The sequence below is a fragment of the Manis javanica genome, chromosome 2 (assembly GCF_040802235.1).
Source record: "Manis javanica isolate MJ-LG chromosome 2, MJ_LKY, whole genome shotgun sequence".
NCBI lineage: Eukaryota > Metazoa > Chordata > Mammalia > Pholidota > Manidae > Manis > Manis javanica.
In genome coordinates this window covers 50,288,591-50,304,585 of record NC_133157.1, presented here as the reverse complement: position 1 = coordinate 50,304,585, position 15,995 = coordinate 50,288,591, and the positions used below count along the sequence as shown (strand labels likewise).

Below are 15,995 nucleotides of genomic sequence, written 5' to 3'. Positions count from 1 at the left end.
CAAACTGGGCTGCTACATTCTTAGGGTAAATTCCTAGAAGTGGAATTCCTGGGTGAAATGGTATTTCTATTTTGAGTTTTTTGAAGAACCTCCATACTGCTTTCCACAATGGGTGAACTAATTTATATTCCCACTAGCAGTATAGGAGGGTTCCCCTTTCTCCACAACCTTGCCAACATTTGTTGTTTGTCTTTTGGGTGGTGGTGACCCTTATTGGTGTGAGGTGATACCTCACTGTGGTTTTAATTTGCATTTCTCCGATAATTAGCAATGTGGAGCATATTTTCATGTGCCTGTTGGCAATCTTAATTTCTTCTTTGGAAAATTGTCTGTTCAGCTCCTCTGCGCATTTTTTGATTGGCTTATTTGCTTCCTGTTTGTTGCGGTGCATGAACTCTTTATATAATTTAGATGTCAGCCCTTATCAGATATGTCATTTATGAATATATTCTCCCATACTGTAGGATGTCTTTTTGTTCTACTGATGGTGTCCTTTGTTGTACAGAAGCTTTTTAGTTTGATATAGTCCCACTTGTTCATTTTTGCTTTTGTTTCCCTTGCCCAGGGAGCTATGTTCATGAAGAAGTTGCTCATGTTTATGTCCAAGAGATTTTTGCCTATGTTTTTTTCTAAGAGTTTTATGGTTTCATGACTTACATTCAGGTCTTTGATCCATTTCAAATTTACTTTTGTGTATGGGATTAGACAATGATCCAGTTTCATTCTCTTACATGTAGCTGTCCAGTTTTGCCAACACCAGCTATTGAATAGGCTGTCATTTCCCCATTGTATGTCCATAGCTCCTTTATCATATATTGACCATATATGTTTGGGTTAGTATCTGGACTGTCTATTCTTTTCCACTGGTCTGTGGGTCTATTTTTGTGCCAGTACCAAACTGTCTTGATTACTGTGGCTTTGTAGTAGAGCTTGAAGTTGGGAAGCGAGATCCTGCCCATTTTATTCTTCCTTCTCAGGATTGCTTTGGCTATTCAGTCTCTTTTGTGGTTTCATATGAATTTTAAAACTATTTGTTCCAGTTCATTAAACAATGTTGTTGGTATTTTGATAGGCATTGCATTTAATCTCTATATTGCTTTAGGCATGGTGGCCATTATGACAATATTAATTCTTCCTAGCCAAAAGCATGGAATGAGTTTCCATTTGGTAGTGTCCTCTTTAATTTCTCTTAAGAGTATCTTGTAGTTTTCAGGGTATAGGTCTTTCACTTCCTTGATTAGGTTTATTCCTAGGTATTTTATTCTTTTTGATGCAATTGTGAATGGAATTGTTTTCCTGAATTCTCTTTCTGCTAGTTCATCGTTGGTGTACAGGAAAGTAACAGATTTCTGTGTATTAATTTTGTATCCTGCAACTTTGCTGAATTCGGATATTAGTTCTAGTAGTTTTGGAGTGGAGTCTTTAGGGTTTTTTATGTAAGGGAGGCTTATGTACCCTGTTCATGGGATTCCAGTTACTGCTGAGAGCAGTAAAAAGAAGCTTCCGGCCAGGGTCTTTTTCATTGTCAATTAAACTACAAACTGTGGATTTGGTAGAGCATATTTATATTTCTAGCATAGAAAATGTAGAAATTATTTTAAAGCAATTGAAGAAACAAATTTACTCATAATTATGGACAAGGAAAAGAAAGGAGAAGAAAATTAAAAGAGAAGTAAAATTAAACCAGAGTGAGGATGTTCTTTAAACTATATGCTAGGGGGTTCATTATACTTACTTGCTCAAGATGTTGAAGGGGGGCAATAAGGGATCAAAAACTGTTTAAGAAAGGGCCGGATTTTTAAAAAATTCTCCAAGTGCTCCACAACAAATTACCTCAGATATAAGTGCTTAGAAACAACATACACATTCATTACCTCACAGTTTCTGTGTATTAGGAGTCTGGCACATTGTAGTGGAATCTGCTGTTCAGAGTATCACAAGTCTGCACTCAGCATCATCAGCAGGCTGCCTTCCTTTCTGGAGCTTGGGCTTTTCCTACATCATGTGTTGGCTGGGAAAATTCAGCTCCTGATTGTAGGACTGAGGCCCCTGTTTTCTTGCTCACTGCCAGTCAAGGACCATTCTCAGCTTCTGGGGCCTTCTTTAGGTCCTTACCTATGGCTCCCAACATAGTCCTTCCATAACATAGCCACTAACTTCTTAAAAGTGAGGGGTAAAATCTTTGACTTCAGCATGTGCCCTTGGCTGCCTTTTAGGCTTGCCTGATTAGGTCTGGAACAGCCAGGATAACTTGTTTTGATGAGCTTAAAGTCATGTGATCAGGGACCACAATTTACATCTACAGAATCCCTTTTGCATATACAATGCAAATATTTGTAGTCATGGGAGTAGATAGCCCATTGTATTCACTGGTCCCACCCACATACAAGGGGATGGTGACACAGAAGGTCATTGGGAGTCATCTGAGAATTCTGCCTACCACAGTGCTCTTTACTAAGGAATGAATTCTCTCTCTCCAGTATATTCAATTTGTTGCTTCTTACAGTTGCTTAGAGAGTTCCTTCCTTTTAAGAGACTTAGCTTCTTCAATGTTATATTTAAATAAATAAATAATAACTGGTGTCTAGTTTTAAACTTTTATAGTGTTAAGTTCTATTTTATAACCTTTGAGTAGAATAATTGACTACCCATAAATCAATACAGGTCTCATCACTTACTCTCATTGAAGTCAACTTTTAAATTGAAATAGATGTAAGAGATTGCGGAGGGATTGCCCTGCTGGGGATATAAAAAGTCGGAGTAACACATCTGCCTTCAATAAGCTTGTAGCCTAATAGAGAATCCTAAATTGAGATCAGACAACTCCCACCTATGGTAAAGTAAAGTTTCTGTCTTGAGAGATATTATATGATTATTTTGTATGTGTGTGTGTGTGTGTGTGTGTGTATATATACATATATGTATATATATACACAATAAAGCTTTTTGTTAATCTAGGTCCTCAGCCTTTAAGAAATTTTTCAGATTCTATATGGTAGTTTTTACCACAAGGCAATAATGCTTGTAATAATACTATAAATTTAAAACTTAGCAAGTGCTATCAAAGGTATTTTTAAAAATCTGCCCCCAAAATTACCTTTGCTGTATAGGCAAGCATCATCTCTTTTTAAATGAGGAAACAAAGTAAAGTGGTTACTCGATATCACACAGCTGGTAAGCAGTAGACCCAAAACTAGAATCCAGAAATTATGACTCTTCCATGTGTTTTATTATTTTTTATGATTTTAATATATGACTTAAATATTTAAAAATTTTTGGATATGGAAAGGAATGATACAGGAATAAGAATCATGCTTCTGATAAAGAAAAATAGCAGTTGTAAGAGTATTCTTAATTTATTGGTAGATTTTACAGCACAATCTCTACTAACAAGGTCATCACAAAAGTAGTCTCACACACTAAAACCAGTGTAAACAAAAGTTATTTATTATTCTTGTGTCATCTATAGCATTTCTCAAACAAATGGAATGCTTAAAGTGAGAGAAGTTGGTAAAAGAGCCATAATTATTTGTCCAAACTTCTAAAGGATAATCAAAGGATTACAGACTGATGGAATGCATGATTTGCTTATTTTCTCTATTTCAGCAGGTGCTCTGTGGCTTTCCTAGGCATATAGAACTAGTATTAGAAATATATTTTTAAGATTATAGTTTTTGAATATTGTTTAATCAAAACATGATTTATATTTTATTTACAGGTCATTTGGTTTAATGTCTACATAATTTAAGTGTTTCTTACATGAGTTTTACTTAATTTAATATTAAAAATTACTTAAATTAATAAAGTTTTACATTGTTAAATTGAAGTTAAAATCTACATATACATGTCTTTTAAAGAAATACATTTATTGGCTTGGTCTTTCCTCAAGGAAGGATATATTTATAGTGTCAGGATCTGCCACTGTGGAAAGAATAGACAGAAATGTAATAGCATGCAAGTTTAATAAATGAGAGAAGCCACTGGGACTGTTCATAGGAAGAAAAGAGCCTCATCAAAATTTAGTCTTCTTTGTTGTCTTACCAAATTAAAATCTCAAAAATCTCTAATTTGGATGCAGAGCTTTAACTTCAGGACTGCTAAATGCTCCAGTGCATGTTATTTAAGTAAAAGCTAACTATATCACATTGCTAATAAAAATGTGTTTTAATTTATATAGTGGTTTACTAATAGAAAAAGTGCTAGCTGAAATTGATATGTGTCTTTACAGCACTATCCGTGCTACAAATAGGGAGACTTGAATTTTTGAAATCTGTGGTTTGGTTCTTACTACACAGAATGCATTGTTTTTAGATACATAGATGAACAAAGGCACAATCCTTTCTCAGGAATTTACTAGGGTTCATGATTGAGGAACAGGCACAGAGCTAGGAGAATAAAGAAGCTACTTTGTGAAGAATGAGAGAAGAGAAGAACAGAGAAAGCTTCACAAAGAAGGCAACACTAAGCTCCTCTTTAAGCATGAAAGAGAGTTCAGCAGAAGGAAACACTGTATGTAGAGGCATCGATGTAGAAGTGCCAGACAGGTTTGGGGAATGACAGGCAAGTATGACTTCAGGTGATGTCTGGCTGAAACACAAACTGACGCTAAATATTAGCCTTACTATAATTACAAACATCTGATCTTCATTCTGTTGGGGTGAGGAACCCCTGAAGGGTTTTTGATAGAGGGAATAACAGGCCAGTGTTGTTTTAGGAAGTTGTATAAAAGATGGTTTGAAAGTAGGGAAAGGTGGTAGAGAGGAGAGAAGCTTTTGCAGTAGTCTTAGTTGGGTAAGTGGGAGTCCTTATTAAGAAAGTGGCAGAAGGGAATGAATATAAGAAACTACATAACTTATAGAACTTGAGCATTGATTGGACAAGAGAATTAATAAACAGGGAGGGAAATGGATTCAAGCTTGGATGATGCCCAGGAAGATGTTCAGGTTTGGGAAAATTATAAGTTTGCTTTTAGATATTAATTATTAGGTACCTTTGGGACAATTTATGACTGAATATTTCCTGAATATCTACAGAACCATGCTTTTAGATCCTAAGTTAAAATATAGCCAAAGAAATAGGTTTCCACCAAAACAAACTTTTTATTTCACCAAAACATAGTTTAATATCAAATATATCAAAACCTTGTTTTGAATCCATGATCTGAAATATTCATGTTTAACAGTATATACATGCATATATAAATGCATATGCATTTTTAGATTTATTGGTATAGTTGCTAGATGTTGTATTTAAATATAGTGTTAATACTTAAATAAGTTATTATGTCCCATGTTTATATTACTGTATATGTTTGCTACATCTTTTGCTGTTTCTAATTAAAATTCTTAACAAAGATTTTTTCCCCCCAGGAGATTACACTACCATTTTGTATAATTATTCCTTATGTTAAACTACCATATTAAAATCTTCCTTGGAATAATAAAATAGTAATGCAGTTATTCTCTTTAGAGTATATATCCTGAGTTGTTATGCCACATTATAGCTTGGTGGCATTCTGCTGACTACAGATTGGTGAATGCGAAAGGCTAACATTAAGACAGTTTCTTCTACACTGTTTCATAAAACATTACCAGCATGTCATTTAGTAAAATGTTTATGTTATTAAAAATTCAAAGGTAAGGAGTTTAGTGCAATTCTACCTTAACATTACAGAGGAGTTGTCAACTATCAGTCGAGTGCGGAAGACTGAGTGAATTTCTTTGCAAGCTATTTATTTGAACTAAGTCTCTAATAAACCTCTTCTGCTAATTGGATTTAACATTTATGTTGCTAAATGAGAAGCATTTTGGCTGCCATATAGGATGGTAAGACCTACCCAGTGGAATAAACAACTAACATCTGTTATCCTGTCCTGCTCCAGCTTGGCTTTTACCAGTTAAGTACATCAGCCCTGAAGTCAAGGTTATCAAATATGTGGATCTCTGGCTGAGCCATGTATATGTGAAGTCAAAGAAATAGCACATAATGAGTAAATGCCAGCCAACCAAATGATATTTACAGCTGGTCCATTTTGTTTTACCCTTACAAGCCCTATAACCTTAAGCAAAAACTAAAAGAGGTTATCATTTCTGTAAAGTTTATATAAGAACTGTTAAAAAAATTAATTTCAGATTTTTAAAATCATTTTATGCTGTATAATTATACCTATATAATTTAATGATGATTGTTAGATTAAATATAATTACTTTTAATACATTTTATATATATATATATATATATACATTTTTTTTTTTTAAAGAAACTAAATTTGGATTTGGCTGATCTTCAAAAAGAAAAAGACAACTTGCTAAAGAAATTGGAATCCTCATCTGAAATCACAAGTTTGGCAGAAGAAGCTACGCAGGTAACAGTTCCACGGTTACAAGTTACATCACTTGGTCCTTCAAGAAGCATGGATTTGGAAATGAAGCAATTGCAGTTTAAACTAAAGGTGATTATAAATTTTATTAAACATGAAAATATATTAAGTTACTGAATTCTTAAAGACATGTTTATATTGATTCTAATTTAATTCTACTAATAAAGGTAAATTATGGTATAAATTACCCAAAAATTGTTAATTCTATCATTGAACCTCATCATTCCATTTCAGTCTAGTAGATTCCTATCTGGTAATTCATATTATTCTCTGAAACAATGACAAGACCCCATGGAATTCTAACTTAGAAGATGATAGAAACTGGCCATTGTCATTGTGTTTCACTACTCAGCTCTCTCTGCCTGCCATTCCTCCCTCCACTAAACAGAATTTTTTTCAAACATGTAATGTATCAATACAAATAGAATTTCTTCGCTTTATGCACTTGCTACTATTTTAACTTGGTTGTTGGTCAGAGATGGGGAAGGAGGAAAGAAGTGGGGGGAGGAGGACTAAGCACAGAGCAAAGGTGGATTGGTTTAACAGATTTCAACAAGTTAAACCTCAGGATGAGAATAGAAAGCAGTGTTCTTTTTGTTTATAAAGAATTGTGTTTAAGTCCAATGAAACTGTCAACAACTTAAAACTAAGGCTGACCTTAGTTTAAATAGAATTACCTTGTAAGAAACAGGATATGTGATTTTTAATTGGAAAGTTCATTTTCATGCTGCTTAAAACAAGCTCATTTATTCTTCACATTTAATTATTTTCTTCAGTGGGGATTACCAACTGGAAGCTTAAAAGACAGTGTATATGGGACCATAGCTATAATGAGAGTCACTAGATTGGAAATTTTAGTTGGCAGTGCACAGAATACATTGGGAATGGAATAACCATGATTGTTAAGAGGGTATTAGAATATTGAATTGTCAAGTAGACTCATTTGTTTTCAATGCAAAGTATGTGCACTCTCCAATATCTTTAAAGGAAGGATTACTAAAAGGATAAAGTTTAAAGTAAATGAGTGTATCATTGCTTGAAAGTATATTGCTTTATTGATAATAATCAGATATACACTGACATCAGTTTAGAGGCTTCTTAAATACCATCTTCCCCAGTTTTAATGTGCAGAACTTTAGAGACTACATTTTACAAGTTTAAATACCTTATAAAATATCAATGTGAAAAAAAATAGTTACACAGTTTTGGTGCATATATCTTGTTTTAAAATGTATTTCTTTCTCTGAAAAAGTAAAATACAGTTTGTAAATGAAAACCTTCAGCATTTAGGTTTCTATACAGAAGATAAAATTGAGATATTCTTTGATCTTATCTACTACAGAGACTTTATTCATAATTCTGTGATTCTTCTTACATTTAAAATCTTCATGATCTTTATATAACTTTAGTTTTTACCAAGATAAAAATAGAATGTTAGATCTAGCAATATTAATCTCATTTCAAAAATTTTTTAATTGTTAATAGTTTTAAGTTGATTCATATTTTACTGTATTTTACTGACTAGTAATGATTTAACATAATTTTTTATAATAGTAGGCTCATATAAATACCTGTAAGTTATTTACATCATGGTTTCCCATGGTGTAAGTTTTTACCTATGTTCAGATCTCTCTCTCACATTTTGGAGGAGTGTGTAGGTCACCAAGGTGAGACTAATGAGAATGCCTCAAGTAATTAAGGCCACTCTTGGTGTAAGTTTGAAGTGACATTGTCCATATCTAGTCTTGAGTCCTAGAACACTGACCAGGCTACATAGGAACAGAAAGGATAGCTCTTTATTTTTGTCTTTTTTCATGTTTTAATATGGAAATAGCCTTTAAGACCAGGTACCTTTAAATACATAATACTTTCTGATGCTACAAATTTCTATTTTGATATTGTATTAGTCTGCAGGGGCTGCAATAACAAAATAACACAGACTGGGTGACTTAAGTAATAATTTTTTTTTCTCATAGTTCTGGAGTCGACAAATCCAAAATCAAGATATCAATAGGTTTAGTTTCTTTTGAGACCTCTCCCCTTCACTTATGGATAGCCACATTTTCACTGTGTCCTCACATGGTCAGCCCTCAGTCCATTTTGTCTTTGTCCTTTACAAATATTAACTCATTTAATCCTCGTTTCAACTCTGTGTGATAAGTTCTCTTATTATCTTTATTTACAGGTGAGAAAACTGAGACAGGGAGAATAATGTTAATTGTCCAAGTTCACACAGCTAGTAAGTGTTAAGAGCTGAGATTAGAATTCAAGCTATCTGGCTCTTACACATTACCCTGTGCAAATTTTAAAAAGTATTTAATAAACTCAGATAGGAAAGCTCTAACCAGGATGGATTCTTAACACCTGACATTTTGAATTAAGTTCTACTCTAGGTTTGAAGCCATTCTGCAAACAAGTATTGTATAATAGGAAAGTAAAAGGGTCAGAGGACCTGACTTTTGATCACTGTGTCACTAACTTCTATGAAACCTGATTGAGGAAATAACTTACCAAGAGGTCTAAAACAGGAATACCTTTCTACTCACTTTATAACGATTTTTGAGAATCAAATGGAATAGATGTGAGATTTAGAGATTCTAGCAAAGACATATATCAAGCTGGGCATTATTATATTTATTATAATTATCCAGAAGTCAGAGTGACAGCATTTTCAGGCACCTAAAATAACAGCCTTACATTTATGAAGAGAAGAGAATCAAAGAGCTATCTCAAAATCCACTTAATTTATTCCACTGAAGATATTGTCAGGCTTCATTTACTGCCTTTCTTTTATTTTAAATACAGCTCTGTAGAAGTAAATATGAGTGTGTAATTCTGAAGAGTAAGATTATTCACTCTCTGAAAGTGATATATCAGTTTTGAGATTATGGTTAATAGGAATTATACAAGCATGCTGTGTGTGATACTGAAGTTAGGCTACCTATTGTCTTTAACCTGCAAAAATAAAAATTTTAACCACAAACAAAAAAATACAGCTCTGTGTTTAACTTCTCAGAGAAAATACCTCAAAAGTAGCAAGTTAGAAGTATGGATATTAAGTGGTAGGCTGATTGCTTTTAGGTAGGAATATTGACAGAGGCAAGAAATTATAACCAATAGATTGACAGAGAGAAGAAGAAAATATGACAGTACTAAGGTGAAAATATGACAGTGTTAAGGTAAAAATAACAATTAGAAAAACAGTTTGAGCTCATTTAGAGTAGGGGTCACTAGCAATTTATATCATGAGTTCCTAAGGCATTACTATATACTCATATAATGATAGTATAATAGATATAGTAGTATAATATGTATAATTAATATAGTGATAATATTTATAATTTCACTATATTAAAAATACCACCATTAGCTTAATGTAATTGTATATGTTCATATTTTAAATGAATGAACAATCATTCTAGGAAAAATATAAGATTAATGATTAAATCAAAAGCTTCAATTATCTGATAAATTCACTAGTATGAAATATCTTATTCTGGTAGTGCTATAAATAAGACCCTACACATCACTGTAAATATGTAAAATGTAGTGAAAATTTGGATCGCATTACACAAACACTAAGTCAAAACTTTTAACATTCAGTGAAATTGCCATGTTGAAGTAGCCTTGGGTTTTTAAGAAAAGATATTAATGCAAAAATTAAGTGTTTTGTTTACAAATTTTTTGTATATTGTTATACCAATAGCAAAAAGTCTCTCTAATGAATTTGAGTCACATTTACATTGTGTGATTAATGGTTTCATCTTTTCATATTTATATTTTTTTAGCATGAGTCAATCAAACCTGGGAATAATTCTAATAGAAATTATTGTAGTTAATCAAAAGATTAGCAAAATACTCTATTTCTACACCTATCATATTTTATTCTATTGATATTACTTTAAATACTTTTTAATTTTGGCTAATGAATATACGTCACTGTCTTGTAGGTGGAAAAACTAAAATATCAAAAACACTGCATGTCTCAGATTGTGTTTACTTGGAACTTGAGTCAAAATTTATAGTTAGGGGTCCTATAACAAGTTAGTAACTCTGGCTCCTAGTCTCTGCATACAACATATACTACAAATCTGTTCTGCTTTGAAAAACTAATAATTATGTGTAAATGCTTTAATAGTAACTTCCAACAATGAAGTACTTAGTATTCATAAAATTCTCTGTCACTTACCTATTACTGTCTTACAAACTAAAATATAGTGATTTAAAACAACAGCAACTTATTATTTATGATCCAGTGGGTTGACTGGACTGTTCATTTCCTGCTCTTTTCTGGGTTCTCTTATATGCCTGCATTCTTCCAAACTAAGGATTTACTTGGAAGTTCCAAGATAGCCTCATTCATAGGCCTGGCAATTGGTCTGCTGGCTGTCAGCTGGGGTGCCTCAGTGCTCCTCCACATGGCCTTTCCTCTCTGTTCCTGCAAGGTGATCCCAGGACAGCATCCAAGAGGGTAAAAGTGCCAGCTGCAAGAATTTAGGCCCAGGATCTGGCACTTGTACAATATGTCTTTCTTCCACATTCTTTGGTCAAAGTAAATCCCAGGCCAGAGGAGATTTAAACGGTTGGGAGATGGAGTCCAGTACTTGATAGGAAAAGCAGTAAAGCATTTGTGACCATATTTAGTCTGTTGCAGGTTAATAACAAATCCAGTATTAGTTTTAAGTGACTTATTAAACTATTAAATACTTAATCACATACACATTTATGTTTTACAAAGACAATCCATATTTCCCATAAATGGTTTTTGGGTATATACTTTTTGTAATTGTTATATGATTATATTCCTGTATGGTTTTGACATGTTACATGAAATTTTAGCATACCATAGTATTACAATCAGAACACATATAAGATAAAGTATTTAAAAATATTAAAATATTCTTTTTAATTACAACCATAATATTGCAAATTATTACTCTTCAGCAGAATGACATTTATTTTTAATGCTGCTTTAGACTAAGATCGAAAGATGTATTTAGATTTATGTGTATTTTTAATCTAGAATGCAACTAATGAACTCACTAAACAGTCATCAAACGTGAAGTCTCTGAAGTTTGAACTACTGACAAAAGAGGAACACATAAAGGAAATGCATGAGAAGTATGTGCTTCGTATTTTTATCCATTGTATTTGGTGCCACCTAGTGGGGGTTCGCTAAATTAAACATCGCACTTCAATACCAACATGTTAAAAATGAAGTTTTCTTTCCGTAGTTCATGTTTAAGCCTACGTAAGATGAAAGTTTAAGGAATATTACATATAGTGTGGTTGATGGCAAGGAAGTTACTGTTTTTAATTAGAGTAGGAATATTTAAATTTATATTTTCCTTTTTAGAGTCAACATTTAATTTTGAATGAATATAAATTAAAGGCCTAAAGACTATGAACTAAAAACTTTAATATGTAGTAATTGTTTAACCAACAATATATGTGTAGGTTGATCCTTCTATTGGATTTAATGCCTAAGCCAATAAAGCCAAGATGGAAAAAAGGAAAAGTTATGTTTGTATTTAAAATAACTGGAGGGCTATGAAAGTTTGTATTTTTTTATTAGTAAAAAGGGGCTTAAAATGTTGTATCCCACCAAATCAAAATCATTTTCCTTCTATATCTTTTAATAGATTTACTAGAGCTTAGAGGTCATAACATATTTAGGTAGAATTCCAATCTGTCATTGATAATTTAAGATAGATATAAGAAACGGATACCACATACATACATGTATGCCACATAATGTGATGATCACTTAACAGGTAATACCTGATTTTAACAGATAAAACTATTAGGCAGAAAGATTAGTAAATTTTTAAACAGAGTATCTTGAAGTTTATTTATTAGATCAAGAGGCAGTCTTGTTTATTGTTTAACAGTGAGAGCTCTAGAGGAACATTCCTTGAATCCTGCCTCCTCTACCTACTAGCTCTATGCCTCAATTTAATAGTCGTAACTCAAAGTTCCTATGAGGATTACATGAGTTAGTATTTGTATAGCACTTACAGCAGTGACTGGCACACAGTAAGCAATGTTACAAACAGCAAAGTAACAATGTTACAAACAGCAAAGTAACAAACAGTAAATGTTAGCTATTGCTATTATTATAGTGGCAATAGTAGCGGTAGTTGTTGCTGCATCTGCCATTTTATTCTTAATGTGTGATCAGCTTAAGCTAAACTGATCTTGATTCAATTTTAAATGATATTAAATTAGGCAATATGTCTAATTTATATTAAAGATTAAATTAATCTTATACTTTGTATAAGACTTCACATTTGTTTATTGAAGTATAGGATTGTTTCTCGGAGTGTTAAGCTTTTTGATCTCTAAATAGTTTGATTTTTCTTAGCAATATAAGAATACAAATTAAATATAATACTTTAAAGTTTTCATAAATTTTATTTTTTCTCAGTTCTTCAATTTTTAATATTTTAATGCATATATATAACACTCTAATTACCAAGTTACAACTGGATTATTTTACAAATACTCAAAATATTAAGAGCAATATTTCATCACATGCAATTATTTTATTAATATCAGATAGCATTTAAAAATTAATAGTAGGTATAGCATTGAATAATATGTAAGATATCATCATTGTTAAAGTGTTTTCTATTACTCTTTATAAAATGCCTTTTTTCTCTTTTAAGGGTGTCTCGAATGGAGAGGGATATAACCATGAAAAGACATCTAATAGAAGACTTGAAATTTCGACAGAAAGTAAATTTGGAAAGTAATGAAAGTATTAATGAAATGTTAGGAAATCTTGAAAAAAAGGTATCAACTTTTATGTTTACTGATACTAAAAAAAATCACTTCTCTTGTATTTACCTTCTTCATTTGAATATTCAATCTTAATAAATTTATAGAAAATGTTCAGAGTATTTGTACTATTATATAATTATGTTTTTTGCTATGAAAGTACATTATTTGTTTTAAAATTCTGGACTATAAAATATCATACATAATAAAGCCACACATTCTCTTTATATTTGTAAGCACACACTGATTTGATAATTAAGTTCAATACTAGAAATCTTGAATATTTCTGGGTACATAATTATATTCAGTGTTTTATTTAATTAATACAGTTTATAAATTATTTAATTTATTATATTTTATGATAGAATCAAGGAGATGGTTTTAAATGAAAACCAATAACTATCAGAAGTTTTTGTAAAGTATACTTACCACAGTTTTTAAAAAATATATTTTTAATTATATAGCTATAAAACTAGTTTTTTAAACTATATTTTAATCTATAAATTATAGTTTTTCCTTGAATATACTTAATTCATTGTGGGTTAAGTCTGGCCTTAAAGTAGAAATCAGCAATTGGCTAGGAGATATTTCTAGTTTTAAAAAAAGGTGCTATTTGCACAACTCATAAAGCAGCTTGTAGCTTGGCATTCACTAAATGTTATCCACTCCAGAGAGAGCTTGCTCCCTTACTTTCCTTATTGGAGATGAAAATCTAAGTATCTGTTGGCTCAAATGGATTTGAGAGGGAAATTTTTACATGAAGAAGCCAAATGTATATGGATTTTCTTTCCTTTTCCTCCACATATCCCCATCAATTATAATTAATTCCTATAGGTTTTTTTTAAGTGTTATTTAAATTTTTTTGATTTTTAAGCTTTAATGGTCATTTCAGATAATCTATGTAAGTAATTATCTTTAGTGGCATTGAATGGAAAAATAAAAATGATTTCTTCTGTTATTCTATCAAATGTATAATGAATATGTTGTCGTTCCTATTTAATTTTATACTAAAAAGTACAGCCGTGTTAGCAAATACATCTGAAAGTTATAGATGTATAACTGGCTTATTTAAGAATCAAAAACAACCATCTCCTGCTTAAGGAAGTTTAAGTTAGTAAATAAGGAAAATATAGTTAAAATTAATACTCTGTTATCAGGTAGAAGACTGTACATAGCAATGTTAATATTTTTCTGTGCACTTTTTGGTTTTGCTATTAACTTAAGGATTGTTAGTGTCATAATATGAGCTCTGTGAGTCTTACTGTTGAATTGTGATATCATTTATGAGAAAATAATTTAGACTTATACATGAATTCATTAGTGTCTGTTGAAACAAATACAGTATACTACTAGAATACCTTTACCAATAATAATTACCTTCATGCTTTTACTGTAGGTGAAGACATTAACTGAAGAGTGTTCCAACAAGAAGGTATCAATCGATTCACTAAAGCAAAGGCTGAGTGTTGCTGTGAAAGAGAAGACACAGTTTGAACAGATGTATCAGAAAACTAAAGAGGAATTAGGGAGAAAGGTATGCATTTAGAACAGTTTGGCTTAGAGATAGACTGTAACAATGTCTTTTTCATTTTTAAAGTTTTCATTTTCTTCTCCCCAACACTATCAGATATTTAATTGTTTTAAATAACTGCAAAGAACATTTATTATCTCTATATGAAAACCAGAGTTTGTTTAACATTAAAGGTAATACTGTATTAGAGAAACAGATTTTGTCTTAATTCCTCATAAATGAAAACTATTGTTAAGAGTTGGCACAAGTAGATACAAATTTTTTAGGTCTACCTATGCTTATAAAGTAATTCAGTATTTCCATTTGATATATGAAATCTTCTGTTCTAAAATAGCACCCATGTCTTTAATGATTTATAATGTTTAAAAAGCATAGCCTAATTCTGATAATTAATATATGAGAATATGTGCTCAGGATATTCCATTGAAGGTAAAAAACAACCATCACTTTAACCCAAATAAAAATGAATACATATGTAGAGAGAATCATAAAACTCTTTCTGTCTCTCCCATGTATAACTAACCCTTCCAAATATTTTTATGAATTATATTTTATTCTGTGATTGCTGGTCTTTGCAGGATCTCAAGCTTGCTCTCCTGGTATCAAAAGTAAATGAGACTGAATCTGCAATGGCAGAAATTGAAACAGCAGCATCTAAGCATCTTCAAGGATTAGCGTTACAAAGTGAGCAGGCCCTAGAAGTTGCGCAGAAGAAGCTGCTGCTAGCCAATGAGAAAGTGGAGGAGTTCACCGTATTTGTGAAGGTTTGACTTATTTGTGGTTTCCTAACTTGTACTTTGCCCTCAGGTGCAGTCGGCAGTGTCCTACTTCATAGGTTTTGGGGAATAATTTGAAGTTTCTGTTTTTTTAAAACAACAAAGCACTTTTTCCTACCCTACTTGCCCCCATTGTCCAAACTTTCTCTATAGAAGATTTGGCTTTATAGCTTGAGTTTAAAATTTTCCACTCTATTTTTTTAATATTCTTTTCATAATGTCAATTTAGAATTGTAGTAATTACGTAATCAAGACAGATTTTAAGATGAAAGAGTTAAGTCATTTCTACTCTACCCTCCTTTGGAAAATCATCCAAGCTAGCAAAACAGCTGGAAACTTTGCCCATATTCCTTGAGGCTATGAGACATTTGAGCCACAATCCACAGTCTATTGAGACATGAAATGGAAAGAGGAATGGTAAATGACCTAGCAGAACAAAAACAAGACGAACAGGAGTGCCTGCAAAGGTTGTACCATCTAGAAATTACCTAACAGGTGAGCCCCAGAAAGGCTCAGGAATTGGCTGCAC

At 32.0% G+C, this 15,995-nt stretch overlaps 1 protein-coding gene across 5 annotated transcripts in view; it reads left to right on the top strand.

Moving 5' to 3' along the window:
- Window positions 1-15,995, top strand: part of CNTLN (centlein) — a 318,921-nt gene that overhangs the window by 264,250 nt on the left and 38,676 nt on the right. For all 5 annotated transcript variants that reach the window (XM_073228458.1, XM_073228457.1, XM_037018671.2 and 2 more), the window contains 5 exons: window positions 6,260-6,451; window positions 11,403-11,500; window positions 13,048-13,174; window positions 14,556-14,693; window positions 15,269-15,454. In XM_073228458.1, the coding sequence (XP_073084559.1) occupies window positions 6,260-6,451; window positions 11,403-11,500; window positions 13,048-13,174; window positions 14,556-14,693; window positions 15,269-15,454 (741 nt within the window). The remainder of the gene's footprint in view (window positions 1-6,259; window positions 6,452-11,402; window positions 11,501-13,047; window positions 13,175-14,555; window positions 14,694-15,268; window positions 15,455-15,995) is intronic.